At 46.8% G+C, this 21,879-nt stretch overlaps 1 protein-coding gene across 2 annotated transcripts in view; it reads right to left on the reverse strand.

Moving 5' to 3' along the window:
• The window catches only part of LOC147096579 (NACHT, LRR and PYD domains-containing protein 3-like), a 73,687-nt gene that overhangs the window by 43,681 nt on the left and 8,127 nt on the right, over positions 1–21,879 (reverse strand). For both annotated transcript variants that reach the window (XM_085975381.1, XM_085975380.1), the window contains one exon: positions 11,093–11,188. In XM_085975381.1, the coding sequence (XP_085831507.1) occupies positions 11,093–11,156 (64 nt within the window). In that variant the 5' untranslated portion in view covers positions 11,157–11,188. The remainder of the gene's footprint in view (positions 1–11,092; positions 11,189–21,879) is intronic.

Raw genomic sequence — 21,879 nt, forward strand, 5'->3', positions numbered from 1 at the left:
TCTCCACCTTACAGTCCGCAATACCAGGTATCTATTGGACAGTTCCAGTACTCAGGGGCTTCCTCCACCTGTGACTGCGATCCTCTGAGTCCAATTCCAATTCCAATTCCAATTAAAATGCTTTATTGGCATGAAAGTTTACAGAGAACCATATTGCCAAAGCTTACATAGCAAAAAGGTACAGTTTTCCAACATTCTGTAGGTGTCAATCGATTTGACATTTGTTGGGTACATACAATATTACTTTTAAACAATATTAATTTTAAACAGTCTTTGTACTTCATTTGGTACGTTCAATATTAATTTTAAACAGTCTTAATTTTAAACAGTCCTCAGGTTGTGACATGTTGTTACATATTTGGCCCCAAGGTATGGTCTGTCTCCTTCTCCTAGGACTAATCTCAATTTTGACAGATCATCCAATTCCTTGAAATCTGGGGTTGTTTGGCTTAGCTTGTTGAATAATATGTTTCTTGATGTGTTGAATTTTTCGCATTTTAGGAGGAAATGCATTTCTGTTTCAACCTCGCCAGCCAGACATTGATCGCATATTCTATTCTCTCTAGGCTGCCAGGATTTCTTGTATCTGCCTTTTTCAATTTCCAGTTGGTGGTCGCTTAGTCTGTACCTGGTGAGGGTCTGTCTCTGTTTTGTGTCTCTGATGGTCGTGAGGTAGTCTGCCAGTTTATATTCTCTTTTTAGGGCCCGGTAACATTCTAATCTGCTTTGGCTTTCGGTTATTTTGTTCCAATGTTCCAGGTAGGTTTCTTTGCATTTTTTAATGATTTGGTTCACTCGGATTGGTGTTTGGACGGCTGTGTTGGCCTGGGGCTGGTCAGGGTCCGGCTGAGTACTTAGTTTCCGTAGCAGCTGACTCAGGGGACTCTTTTCTGGGTTTAGCTCTTGGGTCTGAAAGGCTTTGAAATGAAGGGTGTCTGGGGAGCTAGATTTGAGGTGATTTAGGAAGTTTAGTGCTCGTTTTTGGATGTTTATTATCAGTGGGTATCTGCCTAGTTCGGCTCTGCATGCATTTGTTGGCGTTTTTCTTTGGGTGCGAAGGATGCTTCGGCAGAATTCTGCATGTAGGGCTTCTATTGTATGTTTTTCCCATTTAGTGTAGCTTTGGTGATTTAGCGGGCCCCATACTTCACTACCGTACAGTGCAATGGGCAGGATTATGCTGTCAAATATTTTGAGCCAGATTTTGATTGGGATTTGGATGTTGTAGAATTTTCTTTTTATTGCATATAGGGCTCTTCGGGCTTTTTCTTTTAGTGCATTCACTGCTATGCTGAAGCTCCCTGATGCTGTAATAGTTAGACCAAGGTAGGTGTAGCTCATAGTGTGTCCTAAAGTGATATCACTGAGGGTAAACTGGTATTTGTTTTCCTGACATCTGGGCCTTTTTTGAAAAATCATGATGTTGGTTTTCTTTAGATTTACTGTTAGAGCCCAATTTTGGCAGTATTTGTCGAGTAGGTCTAGTTGTTGCTGTAATCCCTGTTCTGTGGGAGACAGCAGAACCAGGTCGTCCGCATAGAACAGGGATTTCACTTCTCCATCCAGGAGACGGAGACCTGGTGACTCGCTTTGCTCCAGCATGTCTGCTAATTCATTTATGTATATGTTGAACAGGGTCGGGCTCAAATTGCAGCCCTGCCCTGTCTCTCTCCACCTTACAGTCCCCAATACCAGGTATATATTGGACAGTTCCAGTACTCAGGGGCTCCCTCCACCTGTGACTGTGATCCTCTGAGTCACTGCCTCTCCCCACCTTACAGTCCCCAATACCAGGTATCTATTGGACAGTTCCAGTACTCAGGGGCTCCCTCCACCTGTGACTGCGATCCTGAGTCACTGTCTCTCTCCACCTTACAGTCCCCAATACCAGGTATCTATTGGACAGTTCCAGTACTCAGGGGCTCCCTCCACCTGTGACTGTGATCCTCTGAGTCACTGTCTCTCTCCACCTTACAGTCTCCAATACCAAGTATCTATTGGACAGTTCCAGTACTCAGGGGCTCCCTCCACCTGTGACTCTGATCCTGAGTCACTGTCTCTCTCCACCTTACAGACCCCAATACCAGGTATCTATTGGACAGTTCCAGTACTCAGGGGCTCCCTCCACCTGTGACTGTGATCCTCAGTCACTGTCTCTCTCCACCTTCCAGTCCCCAATACCAGGTATCTATTGGACAGTTCCAGTACTCAGGGGCTCCCTCCACCTCTAACTGTGATCCTCTGAGTCACTGTCTCTCTCCACCTTACAGTCCCCAATACCAGGTATATATTGGAAAGTTCCAGTACTCAGGGGATCCCTCCACCTGTGACTGTGATCCTCAGTCACTGTCTCTCTCCACCTTACAGACCCCAATACCAGGTATCTATTGGACAGTTCCAGTACTCAGGGGCTTCCTCCACCTGTGACTGTGATCCTCAGTCACTGTCTCTCTCCACCTTACAGTCTCCAATACCAGGTATCTATTGGACAGTTCCAGTACTCAGGGGCTCCCTCCACCTGTGACTGTGATCCTCAGTCACTGTCTCTCTCCACCTTACAGTCCCCAATACCAGGTATCTATTGGACAGTTCCAGTACTCAGGGGCTCCCTCCACCTGTGACTGTGATCCTCAGTCACTGTCTCTATCCACCTTACAGTCCCCAATACCAGGTATCTATTGGACAGTTCCAGTACTCAGGGGCTCCCTCCACCTGTGACTGCGATCCTGAGTCACTGTCTCTCTCCACCTTACAGTCCCCAATACCAGGTATCTATTGGGCAGTTCCAGTACTCAGGGGCTCCCTCCACCTGTGACTGTGATCCTGAGTCACTGTCTCTCTCCAGCTTACAGTCCCCAATACCAGGTATCTATTGGACAGTTCCAGTACTCAGGGGCTCCCTCCACCTGTGACTGTGATCCTCAGTCACTGTCTCTCTCCACCTTACAGTCCCCAATACCAGGTATCTATTGGACAGTTCCAGTACTCAGGGGCTCCCTCCACCTGTGACTGCGATCCTGAGTCACTGTCTCTCTCCAGCTTACAGTCCCCAATACCAGGTATCTATTGGACAGTTCCAGTACTCAGGGGCTTCCTCCACCTGTGACTGTGATCCTCTGAGTCACTGTCTCTCTCCACCTTACAGCCCCCAATACCAGGTATCGATTGGACAGTTCCAGTACTCAGGGGCTCCCTCCACCTGTGACTGTGATCCTCAGTCACTGTCTCTCTCCACCTTACAGTCCCCAATACCAGGTGTCTATTGGACAGTTCCAGTACTCAGGGGCTCCCTCCACCTGTGACTGTGATCCTCTGAGTCACTGTCTCTCTCCACCTCACAGTCTCCAATACCAGGTATCTATTGGACAGTTCCAGTACTCAGGGGCTTCCTCCACCTGTGACTGTGATCCTCTGAGTCACTGTCTCTCTCCACCTTACAGACCCCAATACCAGGTATCTATTGGACAGTTCCAGTACTCAGGGGCTCCCTCCACCTGTGACTGTGATCCTCAGTCACTGTCTCTCTCCACCTTACAGCCCCCAATACCAGGTATCTACTGGACAGTTCCAGTACTCAGGGGCTCCCTCCACCTGTGACTGTGATCCTCTGAGTCACTGTCTCTCTCCACCTTACAGTCCCCAATACCAGGTATCTATTGGACAGTTCCAGTACTCAGGGGCTCCCTCCACCTGTGACTGTGATCCTCTGAGTCACTGTCTCTCTCCACCTTACAGTCTCCAATACCAGGTATCTATTGGGCAGTTCCACTACTCAGGGGCTCCCTCCACCTGTGACTGTGATCCTCATTCACTGTCTCTCTCCACCTTGCAGTCCCCAATACCAGGTATCTATTGGACAGTTACAGTACTCAGGGGCTCCCTCCACCTGTGACTGCGATCCTCTGAGTCACTGTCTCTCTCCACCTTCCAGTCCCCAATACCAGGTATCTATTGGACAGTTCCAGTACTCAGGGGCTCCCTCCACCTGTGACTGTGATCCTCTGAGTCACTGTCTCTCTCCACCTTACAGGTCCCAATACCAGGTATCTATTCCAGTACTCAGGGGCTCCCTCCACCTGTGACTGTGATCCTCTGAGTCACTGTCTCTCTCCGCCTTACAGTCTCCAATACCAGGTATCTATTGGACAGTTCCAGTACTCAGGGGCTCCCTCCACCTGTGACTGTGATCCTCAGTCATGTCTCTCTCCACCTTTCAGTCTCCAATACCAGGTATCTATTGGATAGTTCCAGTACTCAGGGGCTCCCTCCACCTGTGACTGTGATCCTCTGAGTCACTGTCTCTCTCCACCTTACAGCCCCCAATACCAGGTATCTATTGGACAGTTCCAGTACTCAGGGGCTCCCTCCACCTGTGACTGCGATCCTCAGTCATTGTCTCTCTCCAGCTTACAGTCCCCAATACCAGGTATCTATTGGACAGTTCCAGCACTCAGGGGCTCCCTCCACCTGTGACTGTGATCCTCTGAGTCACTGTCTCTCTCCACCTTACAGCCCCCAATACCAGGTATCTATTGGACAGTTCCAGTACTCAGGGGCTCCCTCCACCTGTGACTGTGATCCTCAGTCACTGTCTCTCTCCACCTTACAGTCTCCAATACCAGGTATCTATTGGACAGTTCCAGTACTCAGGGGCTTCCTCCACCTGTGACTGTGATCCTCAGTCACTGTCTCTCTCCACCTTACAGTCTCCAATACCAGGTATCTATTGGACAGTTCCAGTACTCAGGGGCTCCCTCCACCTGTGACTGTGATCCTCTGAGTCACTGTCTCTCTCCACCTTACAGTCCCCAATACCAGGTATCTATTGGACAGTTCCAGTACTCAGGGGCTCCCTCCACCTGTGACTGTGATCCTCTGAGTCACTGTCTCTCTCCACCTTACAGACCCCAATACCAGGTATCTATTGGACAGTTCCAGTACTCAGGGGCTCCCTCCACCTCTAACTGCGATCCTCTGCGTCACGGTCTCTCTCCACCTTACTGTCCCCAATACCAAGTATCTATTGGACAGATCCAGTACTCAGGGGATCCCGCCACCTGTGACTGTGGCCCTCTGAGCCACGGTCTCTATCCAGGTTACAGTCCCCAATACTAGGTATCTATTGGTCAGTTCCAGTATTCAGGTGCTCGCTGTGACTGCGATCCTCGGAGTCACTGTCTCTCTCCACCTAACAGTCCCCAATAGCAAGTATCTATTGGACAGTTCCAGTACTCAGGGGCTCCCTCCACCTGTGACTGTGATCCTGAGTCACTGTCTCTCTCCACCTTACAGTCTCCAATACCAGGTATCTATTGGACAGTTCCAGTACTCAGGGGCTCCCTCCACCTGTGACTGTGATCCTCAGTCACTGTCTATCTCCACCTTACAGTCCCCAATACCAGGTATCTATTGGACAGTTCCAGTACTCAGGGGCCCCTCCACCTGTGACTGTGATCCTCTGAGTCACTGGCTCTCTTCACCTTACAGTCCCCAATACCAGGTATCTATTGGACAGTTCCAGTACTCAGGGGCTTCCTCAACCTGTGACTGTGATCCTCTGAGTCACGGTCTCTCTCCACCTTACAGTCCCCAATACCAGGTATCTATTGGACAGTTCCAGTACTCAGGGGCTCCCTCCACCTGTGACTGTGATCCTCAGTCACTGTCTCTATCCACATTACAGTCCCCAATACCAGGTATCTATTGGACAGTTCCAGTACTCAGGGGCTCCCTCCACCTGTGACTGTGATCCTCTGAGTCACTGTCTCTCTCCACCTTACAGTCCGCAATACCAGGTATCTATTGGACAGTTCCAGTACTCAGGGGCTTCCTCCACCTGTGACTGCGATCCTCTGAGTCCAATTCCAATTCCAATTCCAATTAAAATGCTTTATTGGCATGAAAGTTTACAGAGAACCATATTGCCAAAGCTTACATAGCAAAAAGGTACAGTTTTCCAACATTCTGTAGGTGTCAATCGATTTGACATTTGTTGGGTACATACAATATTACTTTTAAACAATATTAATTTTAAACAGTCTTTGTACTTCATTTGGTACGTTCAATATTAATTTTAAACAGTCTTAATTTTAAACAGTCCTCAGGTTGTGACATGTTGTTACATATTTGGCCCCAAGGTATGGTCTGTCTCCTTCTCCTAGGACTAATCTCAATTTTGACAGATCATCCAATTCCTTGAAATCTGGGGTTGTTTGGCTTAGCTTGTTGAATAATATGTTTCTTGATGTGTTGAATTTTTCGCATTTTAGGAGGAAATGCATTTCTGTTTCAACCTCGCCAGCCAGACATTGATCGCATATTCTATTCTCTCTAGGCTGCCAGGATTTCTTGTATCTGCCTTTTTCAATTTCCAGTTGGTGGTCGCTTAGTCTGTACCTGGTGAGGGTCTGTCTCTGTTTTGTGTCTCTGATGGTCGTGAGGTAGTCTGCCAGTTTATATTCTCTTTTTAGGGCCCGGTAACATTCTAATCTGCTTTGGCTTTCGGTTATTTTGTTCCAATGTTCCAGGTAGGTTTCTTTGCATTTTTTAATGATTTGGTTCACTCGGATTGGTGTTTGGACGGCTGTGTTGGCCTGGGGCTGGTCAGGGTCCGGCTGAGTACTTAGTTTCCGTAGCAGCTGACTCAGGGGACTCTTTTCTGGGTTTAGCTCTTGGGTCTGAAAGGCTTTGAAATGAAGGGTGTCTGGGGAGCTAGATTTGAGGTGATTTAGGAAGTTTAGTGCTCGTTTTTGGATGTTTATTATCAGTGGGTATCTGCCTAGTTCGGCTCTGCATGCATTTGTTGGCGTTTTTCTTTGGGTGCGAAGGATGCTTCGGCAGAATTCTGCATGTAGGGCTTCTATTGTATGTTTTTCCCATTTAGTGTAGCTTTGGTGATTTAGCGGGCCCCATACTTCACTACCGTACAGTGCAATGGGCAGGATTATGCTGTCAAATATTTTGAGCCAGATTTTGATTGGGATTTGGATGTTGTAGAATTTTCTTTTTATTGCATATAGGGCTCTTCGGGCTTTTTCTTTTAGTGCATTCACTGCTATGCTGAAGCTCCCTGATGCTGTAATAGTTAGACCAAGGTAGGTGTAGCTCATAGTGTGTCCTAAAGTGATATCACTGAGGGTAAACTGGTATTTGTTTTCCTGACATCTGGGCCTTTTTTGAAAAATCATGATGTTGGTTTTCTTTAGATTTACTGTTAGAGCCCAATTTTGGCAGTATTTGTCGAGTAGGTCTAGTTGTTGCTGTAATCCCTGTTCTGTGGGAGACAGCAGAACCAGGTCGTCCGCATAGAACAGGGATTTCACTTCTCCATCCAGGAGACGGAGACCTGGTGACTCGCTTTGCTCCAGCATGTCTGCTAATTCATTTATGTATATGTTGAACAGGGTCGGGCTCAAATTGCAGCCCTGCCCTGTCTCTCTCCACCTTACAGTCCCCAATACCAGGTATATATTGGACAGTTCCAGTACTCAGGGGCTCCCTCCACCTGTGACTGTGATCCTCTGAGTCACTGCCTCTCCCCACCTTACAGCCCCCAATACCAGGTATCTATTGGACAGTTCCAGTACTCAGGGGCTCCCTCCACCTGTGACTGTGATCCTCTGAGTCACTGCCTCTCCCCACCTTACAGCCCCCAATACCAGGTATCTATTGGACAGTTCCAGTACTCAGGGGCTCCCTCCACCTGTGACTGTGATCCTGAGTCACTGTCTCTCTGCACCTTACAGTCCCCAATACCAGGTATCTATTGGACAGTTCCAGTACTCAGGGGCTCCCTCCACCTGTGACTGTGATCCTCTGAGTCACTGTCTCTCTCCACCTTACAGTCCCCAATACCAGGTATCTATTGGACAGTTCCAGTACTCAGTGGCTCCCTTCACCTGTGACTGTGATCCTGAGTCACTGTCTCTCTCCACCTTACAGTCCCCAATACCAGGTATCTATTGGACAGTTCCAGTACTCAGGGGCTCCCTCCACCTGTGACTGTGATCCTCTGAGTCACTGTCTCTCTCCACCTTACAGTCTCCAATACCAGGTATCTATTGGACAGTTCCAGTACTCAGGGGCTCCCTCCAGCTGTGACTGTGATCCTCTGAGTCACTGTCTCTCTCCAACATACAGTCCTCAATACCAGGTATCTATTGGACAGTTCCAGTACAGGGGCTCCCTCCACCTGTGACTGTGATCCTCTGAGTCACTGTCTCTATCCACCTTACAGCCCCCAATACCAGGTATCTATTGGACAGTTCCAGTACTCAGGGGCTCCCTCCACCTGTGACTGTGATCCTGAGTCACTGTCTCTCTCCACCTTACAGTCTCCAATACCAGGTATCTATTGGACAGTTCCAGTACTCAGGGGCTCCCTCCACCTGTGACTGCGATCCTCAGTCTCTGTCTCTCTCCACCTTACACTCCCCAATACCAGGTATCTATTGGACAGTTCCAGTACTCAGGGGCTCCCTCCACCTGTGACTGTGATCCTCTGAGTCACTGTCTCTCTCCACCTTACAGTCTCCAATACCAGGTATCTATTGGACAGTTCCAGTACTCAGGGGCTTCCTCCACCTGTGACTGTGATCCTCAGTCACTGTCTCTCTCCACCTTACAGTCTCCAATACCAGGTATCTATTGGACAGTTCCAGTACTCAGGGGCTCCCTCCACCTGTGACTGTGATCATCTGAGTCACTGTCTCTCTCCACCTTACAGTCTCCAATACCAGGTATCTATTGGACAGTTCCAGTACTCAGGGGCTTCCTCCCCCTGTGACTGTGATCATCTGAGTCACTGTCTGTCTCCACCTCACAGTCTCCAATACCAGGTATCTATTGGACAGTTCCAGTACTCTGGGGCTCCCTCCACCTGTGACTGTGATCCTCAGTCACTGTCTCTCTCCACCTTACAGCCCCCAATACCAGGTATCTATTGGACAGTTCCAGTACTCAGGGGCCTCCCTCCACCTGTGACTGTGATCCTCAGTCACTGTCTCTCTCCACCTTACAGTCTCCAATACCAGGTATCTATTGGACAGTTCCAGTACTCAGGGGCTCCCTCCACCTGTGACTGTGATCCTCTGAGTCACTGTCTCTCTCCACCTTACAGTCCCCAATACCAGGTATCTATTGGACAGTTCCAGTACTCAGGTGCCCCTCCACCTGTGACTGTGATCCTCTGAGTCACTGTCTCTATCCACCTTACAGTCCCCAATACCAGGTATCTATTGGACAGTTCCAGTACTCAGGGGCTTCCTCCACCTGTGACTGCGATCCTCTGAGTCACTGTCTCTCTCCACCTTACAGTCTCCAATACCAGGTATCTATTGGACAGTTCCAGTACTCAGGGGCTCCCTCCACCTGTGACTGTGATCCTCTGAGTCACTGTCTCTCTCCACCTTACAGTCTCCAATACCAGGTATCTATTGGACAGTTCCAGTACTCAGGGGCTCCCTCCACCTGTGACTGTGATCCTCAGTCACTGTCTCTCTCCAGCTTACAGTCCCCAATACCAGGTATCTATTGGACAGTTCCAGTACTCAGGGGCTCCCTCCACCTGTGACTGTGATCCTCTGAGTCACTGTCTCTCTCCACCTTACAGTCTCCAATACCAGGTATCTATTGGACAGTTCCAGTACTCAGGGGCTTCCTCCCCCTGTGACTGTGATCATCTGAGTCACTGTCTCTCTCCACCTTACAGTCTCCAATACCAGGTATCTATTGGACAGTTCCAGTACTCAGGGGCTCCCTCCACCTGTGACTGTGATCCTGAGTCACTGTCTCTCTCCACCTTACAGTCTCCAATACCAGGTATCTATTGGACAGTTCCAGTACTCAGGGGCTTCCTCCACCTGTGACTGTGATCCTCTGAGTCACTGTCTCTCTCCACCTTACACTCCCCAATACCAGGTATCTATTGGACAGTTCCAGTACTCAGGGGCTCCCTCCACCTGTGACTGTAATCCTGAGTCACTGTCTCTCTCCACCTTACAGTCCCCAATACCAGGTATCTACTGGACAGTTCCAGTACTCAGGGGCTTCCTCCACCTGTGACTGTGACCCTCTGAGTCACTGTCTCTCTCCACCTTACAGTCCCCAATACCAGGTATCTATTGGACAGTTCCAGTACTCAGGGGCCCCTCCACCTGTGACTGTGATCCTCTGAGTCACTGTCTCTCTCCACCTTACAGTCTCCAATACCAGGTATCTATTGGACAGTTCCAGTACTCAGGGGCCGCTGTACCTGTGACTGTGATCCTCTGAGTCACTGTCTCTCTCCACCTTACTGTCCCCAATACCAAGTATCTATTGGACAGTTCCAGTACTCAGGGGATCCCGCCACCTGTGACTGTGACCCTCTGAATCACTGTCTCTGTCCAGGTTACAGTCCCCAATACCAGGTATCTATTGGACAGTTCCAGTACTCAGGGGCTCCCTGTGACTGCGATCCTCGGAGTCACTGTCTCTCTCCACCTAACAGTCCCCAATAGCAAGTATCTATTGGACAGTTTGAGTACTCAAGAGCTTCCTCCAACTGTGACTGTGGTCCTCTGAGTCACTGTCTCCCTCCGCATTACAGTCCCCAATACCAGGTATCTAATGGACAGTTCCAGTACTCAGGGGCTTCCTCCACCTGTGACTGTGATCCTCTGAGAAAGTGTCTCTTTCCACCTTTCATTCCTCAATACCAGGTATCTATTGGACAGTTCCAGTACTCAGGAGCGCCCTCCACCTGTGACTGATCCTCGGAGTCACTGTCTCTCCACCTTACAGTCTCCAATACCAGGTATCTATTGGACAGTTCAAGAACTCAGGGGTCTCCTCCACCTGTGACTGTGATCCTCTGAGTCACTGTCTCTCGCCACCTTACAGTCCCCAATACCAGTTATCTATTGAACATTTCCAGTACTCAGAGGCCCCCTCCACGTATGACTGCGGTGACCCTCTAGTTGTTCACTCATTTCTTTCTTTGTACTCAGCCCCTGACCTGTTTCCTCGAATTGTGTGAGCTGGAGTTTTAGGCCCGAGATCTGGACCTTTTGCATGGACAGAAATTGTATTTTAATGAGCTTTGTGAACCTACCTGTGTCCATTCTCATTCTTGTTGCAGATGTTGGTTCTTCTCCCCTGTCTGGACCTTCAGCCATGGTGGTGACAGGCGTTCCCAGGCTCTGATGCTCTAACAAATATAATATTAATGGGAGGATTGGACAGCAATATTAAAATGAGAAGGAGAACGTTGCCTTGTTAAAGCTGATATCAAGTCCCTCCTCCCCCATCAGTACAGCAGCTGGTAGCTCTGGGATCTCAGAAAACACCATGAATATACAAGTGGTGGATGTGACTGCTGTTTTACAATCATGATTCTCCATTTGTGTGTGTGCCTGCACATGTGCGTCCATTGAAACTATCAATCAGCGGCCTTTCCTTTCCCCACTGTGGAAATGTAAAAGTGATTCAGTTAATTCAGTACCAGTTTGAGACTTTGTAAAATTCAGCACTTTGCTGTTTCACTGATGCTGCCACTGGTGGAATAAACACACAACAGCAACAGAGGGGCAAGGAGAATGTGTGAGAAATGATTAGTGGTACCATAATAGGGAACACTAACGCCTTTTATAAACATATAAATCGTGAAAGAATAGTCCAAGGAAAGGTGGGGCCGATTAAGGACCAAAAAGCCAATCATCTTGTGGAAGCAGAGGTCATGGGCTGAGGTACTAAATTAACACTTTGCCTCTGTATTCACTAAAGGAGGATGCTGCCAATCGCACAGTAAAGGAGGAGGTGGTAGAGAAATTGGACAGGATATAAATCGATTAGGACGATGTACTAAAACAGTTGACAGGGCTCAATTTTAAAAACTCACCACAAAAATCTGCCACAACCTCCCAATCCTTGGATATGGGAAATGTGCCAGAGGACTGGAGGGTTGCAAATGTACTTCCCTGACCAAAAAAAGTGGGGAATGATGAACCAAATAACTATTGGTGACTCAGCTTAATATTGATGATGAGGAAACTTCTAGGGAGAAAAATCCAAATCAAAATTCATTGTCACTTGGAAGAACATGAGTTAATACAAAGGAAGATGGTTGCTTTGATTGAAGGGCAATCATCACAGCCCCAGGACATTGCCGCAGGAGTTCACGGGGCAGTGTCCTAGGCCCAACCATCTTCAGCTGCTTCATCAATGACCTTCCCTCCAGCATAAGTTCAGAAATGTAGATGTTCACTGATGACAGCACAGTGTCAGTGCAATTCACAACTCCTCAGATAATGAAGCACTCCATGCTCTCATGCAAAAAGACCTGGGCCACGTTCAGGCTTGGGCTGATACGTGGCAGATAAAATTCGCGCCACAAAAGTGCCAGACAGTGACTATCTCCAACAAGCGAGAGACTAACCATTGCCAAATCTCCCTCCATCAACATCCTGGGGGTCACCATTGACCAGAAACTTAACTGGACCAGCCACATAAATACTGTGGCAACAAGAGCAGGTCAGAGGCTGGGAATTCTGTGGTGAGTGTCTCAACTCCTGACTCCCCAAAGCCTTTCTACCATCTACAAGGCACAAGTCAGGAGTGTGATGGAATACTCTCCACTTGCCTGGATGAGTGCAGCACCAACAACACTCAAGAAGCTCGACACCATCCAGGACAAAGCAGCCCGCTTGATTGGCAGCACATCTACCACCGTAAACATTCACTCCCTCCAACACCGGCGTACCGTGGCTGCAGTGTGTACCGTGTGGAAGATGCACTGCAGCAACTCGCCAAGTCTTCTTCGGCAGCACCTCCCAAACCAACGACCTCTTCCACCTAGTAGGACAAGGGCAGCAGGAGCATGGAAACGCCACCACCTCCAAGTTCCCTTCCAAATAGCACAGGATCCTGACATAGAAGTATATCACCGTTCCTTCATCATCGCTGGGTCAAAATCCTGGAACTCCCTGCCTAACAACAGTGTGGGAATACCTTCATCACACGGACGGCAGCGGTTCAAGCAGGCAGCTCACCACCACCATCTCAAGGGCAATTAGGGATGGGCAATAAGTGCTGGCGTCGCCAGTGACGCCTACATCCAATAACTGAATAAAAATTAGCGACAGCAAAAATAGATTTTTTTTTGGCAAATCAAATGTGGCTGAATTGATTGTGTTAATCGATGAAACAGGTGAGGGTTGATGAAGGTAGTGCAGTTAATGTTCTATATGTGGACTTTCAGAAGGCGTTTGATGATGTACCTCATAATAGATAGGTTACCAATTTAGGTCAACAATGGCATTATAGGAGTAGTGGCAGCGTGGATACTAAATTGGCGAAAAGACAGGAAACAGACAGTAGTTTGAACCGATATTGTTCACACTGGAGGGAAGTATACAGTGGCATCCCCAGGGATCGGTCATAGAGTCATGAGTAATACAGCATAGGAAGAGGCCCTTCGGCCCATCTTGTCCGCGCTGGCCATCAAGCCCTGTCTATTCTAATCCCATTTAACAGCACTTGGCCCGTAGCCTTGTATGCTATGGCGTTTCAAGTGCTCATCTAAATGCTTCCTGAATGTTGAGGGTTCCTGCCTCTACCATCCATTGAGGCAGTGAGCTCCAGATTCCAACCACCCTCTGGGTGAAAACATTTTTACTCAAATCCCCTCTAAACATCCTGCCCCTTACCTTGAAATTATGCCCCCTGGTTATTGACCCCTCTACGAAGGGAAAAAGTTCCTTTCTATCATCCTTATCTATGCCCCTCATAATTTTGTAAACTTCAATCAGGTCCCCCCTCAGCCTTCTCTGCTCTAAGGTAAACAAACCCAGCCTGTCCAGTCTCTCTTCATAGCTGAAGCGCTCCAGTCCAGGTAACATCCTGGTGAATCTCCTCTGCACCCTCTCCAATGCAATCACATCCCTCCTATAGTGTGGTGACCAGAACTGCACACAGTACTCCAGCTGTGGCCTAACCAGCGTTTTGTACAGCTCCATCATAACCTCCCTGCTCTTATATTCTATGCCTCGGCTAATGAAGACAAGTATCCCATATGCTTTCTAAACCACCTTATCTACCTGTCCTGCTGCCTTCAGGGATCTATGTACATGCACACCAAGGTCCCTCTGATCTTCTGTCCCTGCTAGGGTCCGACCATTCATTGTGTATTCCCTTGTCTTGTTGGTCCTCCCAAAATTCATCAACTCACACTTTTCAGGGTCAAATTCCATTTGCCACTACTCTGTCCATCTGACCAACCCGTCTCTATCGTCCTGTAGACTGAGGCTTCGCTCCTCACTGTTTACCACCCCACCAATGTTCATGTCATCTGCGAACTTACTGATCATACCTCCTACATTCATATCTAAATCAGTAATGTACACTACAAACAGCAAGGGACCCAGCACCGATCCTTGTGGTACACCACTGGACACAGGCCTCCTGTCAGAAAAACAACCTTCGACCATCACCCTCTGCCTCCAGTCACTAAGCTAATTTTAGTGTATTAGGACCACTGCTCCTTTTGATATATATTAGTGAGCTGGACTTGGGTATACAGAGCATAATTTAAAAGTTTGTAGATGACACGAATCTCGGGAAAGTTGTAAACCGTGAGGAGGATAGCAGAAGACTTCAGGCAGAAATAGACCATCTGGTGAAATGGACAGGCACATGGCCGGTGAAATTTAACGCAGAGAAGTGTGAAGTGATGCGCTTTGGAAGGAAGAATGAGGCGATATAAACTAAATGTTACAATTTTAAAGGGCTGAGCTGTATCTTAACTCCTTCTACCTACCTTGGTTCTGTTACCCTACAGAATTTGTTCATCCCAATTTGGCATAAAAATAAAACAAAAAAGGTGACTCAACCGTGGCTAACAAGGGAAATTAGGGATAGCATAAGATCTAAGTAGACGACATATAAATTGGCCAGAAAAAGCAATAATCCTGAGGATTGGGAGCAGTTTAGTATTCAACAAAGGGGGACAAAGGGATTAATTAAGAAAGGGAAAATAGAATATGAGAGTAAGCTTGCAGAGAACATAAAAACTGACTGTAAAAGCTTTTATAGATATGTGACGAGAAAAAGATTGGTGAAGTCAAGCGTAGGTCCCTTACAGTCAGAATCAGGGGAATTTATAATGGGAAACAAAGAAATGGCAGACCAACTAAATTCATACTTTGGTTCTGTCTCCACAAAGGAGGACACAATCCCCAGAGATGCCGGGGAACATAGGGCCTGATGAAAGGGTGGAACTGAAAGAAATCAGTATTTGTAGGGAAATGGTGTTAGGAAAATTGATGGGACTAAATGCCGATAAATCCCCAGGGCCTGATAATCTACATCCCAGGGTACTTAAGGAAGTGGCCCTAGAAATAGTAGATGCATTGCTGGTCATCTTCCAGAACTCGATAGACTCTGGAACAGTACCCATGGATTAGAGGGTAGCTAATGTTATCCCACTATTCAAAAAAGGTGGTCGAGAAAAAGCGGGGAATTATAGACCGGTAAGCCTGACATCGGTAGTGGGGAAAATGCTAGAATCTATTATAAAAGATGTAATAGCAGAGCACTTGTTAAGCAGTGACAAGATCGGACAAAGTCAACATGGATTTACAAAAGGTAAATCATGCTTGACTAATCTGCTGGAATTTTTTGAGGATGTAACTGGTAAAATAGATAAGGGAGAACCAGTGGATGTGGTGTATTTGAACTTTCAGAAGGCTTTCGCTAAGGTCCCGCATAAGAGATTAGCGTGCAAAATTAAGGCACATGGGATTGGGGGCAAGGTACTGACTTGGATAGAGAACTGGTTGGTGGACAGAAAGCAAAGAGTTGGAATAAACGGGTCGTTTTCCGAGTGGCAGGCAGTGACTAGTGGGGTACCACAATGATCGGTCCTAGGACCCCAGCTGTCACAATATATATTAATGATCTGGACGAGGGAATTGGATGTAATATCTCCAAATTTGCAGATGACACAAAGCTGGGTGGGAGGGTAAGCTGTGAGGAGGATGTCGTGAAACTCCAGTACGATTTGGACAGATTGTGTGATTGGACAGAAACATGGCAAATGCACTATAATGTGGATAAATGTGAGGTTATCCACTTTGGTGGCAAAAACAGGAAGGCAGATTATTATTTGAATGGAAATAGATTGGGAGAAGGGGAAGTGCAAAGAGACCTGGGTGTTCTTGTGCACCAGTCGCTGAAGGTAAGCATGCAGGTGCAGCAGGCGGGTAAGAAGGCAAATGGTATGTTGGCCTTCGTAGCAAGAGGGTTCGAGTACAGGAACAAGGATGTCTTGCTACAGTTGTACAGGGCCTTGGTGAGACCACACCTTGAGTATTGTGTGCAGTTTTGGTCGCCTTACCCGAGGAAGGACGTTCTTGCCATGGAAGGAGTGCAGCGAAGATTCACCAGGCTGATACCTGGGATGGCAGGAATGACGTATGAGGAGAGATTGTGTCAATTGGGCTTATACTCACTGGAGTTTAGAAGATTGAGAGGGGATCTCATCGAAACATATAAAATTCTGTCAGGCCTGGACAGACTAGATGCAGGAAGGATGTTTATGATGGCCGGGGAGTCCAGAACCAGGGGTCACAGTCTAAGGATAAGGGGTAAGCCATTTAGGACTGAAATGAGGAGGAATTTCTTCACCCAGGGAGTGGTGAACCTGTGGAATTCTCTGCCACAGAGGGCGGTGGAGGCCAGTTCATTAAATATATTCAAAAAAGAGTTGGATATATTTCTTAAGGCTAAAGGGATCAAGGGATATGGGGAGAAGGCAGGGACAGGGTACTGAATTTGGATGATCAGCCATGATCTCATTGAATGGTGGAGCAGGCTCGAAGGGCCGAATGGCCTACTCCTGCTCCTATCTTCTATGTTTCTATGATTCTATGTAATACCATTGCCTGACATAGATCTATCAATGACAGTTTTATCATTTTCAATTGACCGAACCTCCACAGCATTTTGAGGGCCAGTGCTCCAGATTTCCACTACACTGTGTCTTAAAAAATGCTTTCTAACATCACCCCTGAACAGCCTCGCTCTGCAGTTAAGGTTATGCCCCCGTTTTCTGGACAGGTCCACCAAAGGAAATAGTTTAACTCTTTCTGTCCTAGCAATTTATTTCATCATCTTAAACCCCTCAATTAGATCACCCCTTAATCTTGTATGATACATAGATACATAGAAGATAGGAGCAGGAGTAGGCCATTCGGCCCTTCGTGCCTGCTCCGCCATTCGATGAGATCATGGCTGATCCTTTAATTCAGTATCCCGTCCCCGCCTTCTCTCCGTAACCCTTAACCCCTTTTGCCCGTAGAAATATATCTAATTCCCTCTTAAATATATTTAATGAGCTGGCGTACACTGCCCTCTGTGGCAATGAGTTCCACAGGTTCACCACTCTCTGAGTGAAGAAATTCCCCCTCATCTCTGTCCTAAATGGTTTAGCCCTTATCCTTAAATTATGTCCTCTAGTTCTGTTCTCACCCGCCAAGGGAAACATTCCTTCTGCATCCAGTCTGTCTAGACCTGTCAGAATTTTATACACTTCTATGAGGTCCCCTCTCAATCTTCTAAACTCCAGTGTGTACATCCCTAAACTACATAGTCTCTCCTCATAGGTCATTCCCGCCATTCCTGGTATCAGCCTGGTGAATCGCCGCTGCACCCCCTCCATGGCAAGAACATCCTTCCTCAGATGAGGCGACCAAAACTGTACACAGTACTCGAGGTGTGGTCTCACCAGTGCCCTGTACAGCTGCAGCAAGGTATCCCTGTTCCTGTATTCTAACCCTTTTGCTATGAAGGCCAGCATACCATTTGCCTTCTTGACCGCCTGTTGCACCTGCATGCTCGCCTTCAGTGACTGGTGTACAAGAACACCCAGGTCTCTCTGTACTTCCCCCTCTCCCAATCTATTGCCATTTAAATAATAATTTGCCCTCCCGTTCCTGCACCCAAGGTGGATAACTTCGCACTTGTCCACATTATAGTGCATCTGCCATTTATCCGCCCAATCGCCCAGTCTGTCCAAATCGCTCTGGAGCTTCCTGGTCTCTTCCTCTGAGCCCACCCCCCCTCCTAGTTTAGTGTCGTCTGCAAATTTGGAAATGCTGCATCCGACTCCCTGATCCAGGTCATTAATGTAAATTGTGAACAGCTGGGGGCCCAGGACAGATCCCTGTGGTACCCCACTTGTTACTGCCTGCCATTCAGAAAATGAGCCGTTTATTCCAACTCTCTGTTTTCTATCTGACAGCCAGTTCCCTATCCACGCCAAAACTTTCCCCTTTATCCCATGAGCCTCAATTTTCCATGCTAATCTTTTATGTGGGACCTTATCGAAGGCCTTTTGGAAGTCCAGGTACACCACATCTACTGGCTCTCCCCCATCTATTCTACCAGTTACTCCCTCAAAAAATTCCAATAGATTAGTCAAGCACGATTTACCCTTTGTAAATCCATGTTGACTCTGTCCTATCCTGTCCCCATTTGCTAAGTGCTCCGCTATTTCATCCTTAATGATGGACTCCAGCATTTTGCCCACAACTGATGTAAGGCTTACAGGTCTGTAATTACCTGCTTTTTCCCTACCCCCCTTTTTGAATAGTGGGGTAACGTTAGCTACCCTCCAATCCATCGGCACTGTTCCCGAGTCTAATGAATTCTGAAAAATCATCCTTAGTGCATCCGCTATCTCTAGGGCCACCTCCTTCAGTACCCTAGGATGCATGTTATCAGGCCCTGGGGATTTGTCCACCTTCAATCCCTTTAGCTTCCTTAACACCATATCCTTAGAGATATTGATTTGCGTCAGTTCCTCCTTTGCCAATGTCCCTATTTTTCCCGATATCCCAGGGAGGTTTTTTGTGTCTTCCTTCGTAAAGACTGACCCAAAGTATGCATTTAGTTGATCTGCCATTTCCTTATTTCCCATTATATATTCCCCCGTATCTGACTGCAATGGACCAACTTTGGTTTTCACCAGTCTTTTCCTTTTGATATACTTATAAAAGCTTTTGGAGTTAGTTTTTATATTTTCCGCCAGCTTGTTTTCGTAAGCTATTTTGCCCCTCTTGATTATGCCCTTTGCCCTCCTTTGCTCTATCTTAAACTGTTCCCAATCTTCCGCTCTGGCGCTTTTTTTGGCTATTTTATACGCCCTATCTTTGGATTTTATGCTGTCTCTAATTTCCCCTGTTATCCACGGTTGAGTCACCTTTTTAGATTTCCTTTTATGCCAGATTGGTATAAACAATTTTTGCAATTTTGTCATTCTATCTTTAAATGTTTGCCATTGTTTATCTACCTCCAGTCCTCCCAGGAACGTTGTCCAATCAGACCTACTCAGTTCCTGTCTCATGGCATCATAATTCCCCTTGTTTAAATTCAGGACCTTAGTCTCTGAGTCAATTTCTTCGCTCTCCATTTCGAGTGAGAAATCGATCATGTTATGATCGCTCTGACCCAAGGGTCCCCGTACAACAAGATTACTGATTAGTCCCTTCTCATTGCACAGTACCCAGTCCAATATAGCCTGTTCCCGAGTTGGTTCCTCGACATATTGATCCAGATAACCATCCCTCAAACACTCAAGGAATTCCTCCTCCTCATTATTTTTACTGATTAGGCTAGTCCAATCTATATGTAAGTTAAAGTCACCTATGATGACAGCTGTGCTCTTATTGCACGCTTCTCTAATTTCCCTCGTGATGCCCTCCCTAACCTCTATTTTACTATTTGGAGGCCTATATACCACTCCTATTAATGTTTTTCGCCCCTCGCTATTTCTTAGCTCCACCCATATAGATTCTGTATTAACTGAGTTAATATCCTTCCTTTCAATTGCATTTATCCCCTCTTTTACTAGCAATGCTACCCCTCCTCCCTTTCTTTTTTGTCGATCCTTCCTAAATACTGAATACCCCTGTATGTTAAGCTCCCAGCCCTGCTCACCCTGCAACCATGTTTCCGTAATCCCAATTAGGTCATAATTATTAACCTCTATTTCCACAGCTAATTCATCTACCTTGTTCCTGATGCTTCTCGCATTAAGGTATAAAACCCTCAGGCTTTTTTTATGCTCACATTTTTTATGAATTAGTTTGGCCCTTTGTTTTTTGTTCCTCACCCTTTTATCATTTATTTCTGTCTGCCTTTCACTTTCCTCTATTTCACTACATAGGTTTCTAGCGAATAAAAGCATCGTCAATGCAATCTCTCCTCATAATGTAAAGATTTTAGCCCCGGTGTCGTTCTGGTGAATCTGAGCGGCACCACCTCCAAAGCCAAGATATTGTTGCCGAGGTGCGGTTCTCTAAATGGGTCTAACCAGAGCTCTGTACAGCTGGAACAGAACTTCTACCCATTTGTATTCCAGCCCTCGAGATAAAGCCCAACATTCCTTTAGTGTATTACTTATTTTTGGTACCCATCAACTAGCTTCTAGTGATTTCTGTACTTGGACCCCTAGTTCTCTCTCCTCATCCACAGTTCCCAACTTCTAACCAATTAGAACATTCTCTGATCATTCCTTTTTAGTTCCAACGTGAATGACGTCACACATTCCCACACTGATCTCCATCTGCCACAGAAGTGCCCAGAGAGTGCAAAGCAAGGAAGTTATGCTGACACTATTCAGGATAAAGCAGCCCGCTTGATTGGCACTCCATCCACCACCTTCAACATTCACTCCCTCCACCACTGGTGCACTGTGGCTGCAGTGTGTACCATCTACAAGATGCACTGCAGCAACTCGCCAAAGCTCCTTCAACAGCACCTTCCGAACCCGCGACCTCTACCACTTAGAAGGACAAGAGCAGCAGACGCATGGGAACATCACCACCTACAAGTTCCCCTCCAAGCCACACACCATCCTGACTTGGACCTGTATCGCCGTTCCTTCACTGTCGCTGGGCCAAAATCCTGGAACTCCCTTCCTAACAGCATTGTGGGTGTACCTACACCATATGGACTGCAGCGGTTCAAGAAGGCGGCTCACCACCATCTTCTCAAGGGCAATTAGGGATGGGCACTAAATGCAGGCCTAGCCAGCCAGCGACGCCCACATCCCATCAATGAATGCAAAAAATAAATAAATAAATAAACTTTTACCAAGCACTAGCTAGGCCTCAGCTGGAGTATAGTGTCCAGTTCTGGACACCACACTTTAGTAAGGCTGTCGGAGCCTTGCAGAGGACTCAGAGGAGATTTACTAGAATGGGAACAGAAATGAGGGACTTCAGTTACATGAAGATACCAGACAAGATGGAATTGTCCTCCTTAAATCAGTGAAGGTTAAGTTGAGATTTAATGGAGGCGATAAAATCTGAAACGTTTCGCTTTTTTCATAGAATAAATAAGGAGAACCTGTATTTACTGACAGAATGGTCGGTTTAAAGAAGACACAGATTCAATGCAATTGACAAAAGAGCCAGAGGTGAGATGAGGAGAGATTTTTAGGCGTCGAGTTATTATGTTCCTGGAATGCAATACCTGAAATAATGGTAGAAGAAAATGCAATAGTAACTTTTAAAATGGAATTGGATAAATAATAAAAGTAGAGAAAGTTGTAGGGCTCAGGGGAGAGGACAGTGGAGTGGGACTGATTGGATTGGTCATTTAATGTTCTGGCAGGATCGGTGGGCCGTCTGAGCTGAAGGATTCTATGCTTCATCACATCGACCTCTGACTCTTTGTTCCTAAGTGTGTTTTACCTGATAAATGTGCTTGAATTCTATTTACAGCAGCAGAATTTTAGCTTGTGAAATTGCATTTGGAAGTTTTATTCTGTTAAATCGCACAACTCCCAGTAAATTAATTTCTGGAAATACATCCGCTGTTACCTGTCCACTATTGTGA

This window comes from Somniosus microcephalus, unplaced genomic scaffold, assembly GCF_052327205.1.
Source record: "Somniosus microcephalus isolate GS21.2 unplaced genomic scaffold, FLI_Smic_1.0 unresolved_chr1, whole genome shotgun sequence".
NCBI classification, from domain to species: Eukaryota; Metazoa; Chordata; class Chondrichthyes; order Squaliformes; family Somniosidae; genus Somniosus; species Somniosus microcephalus.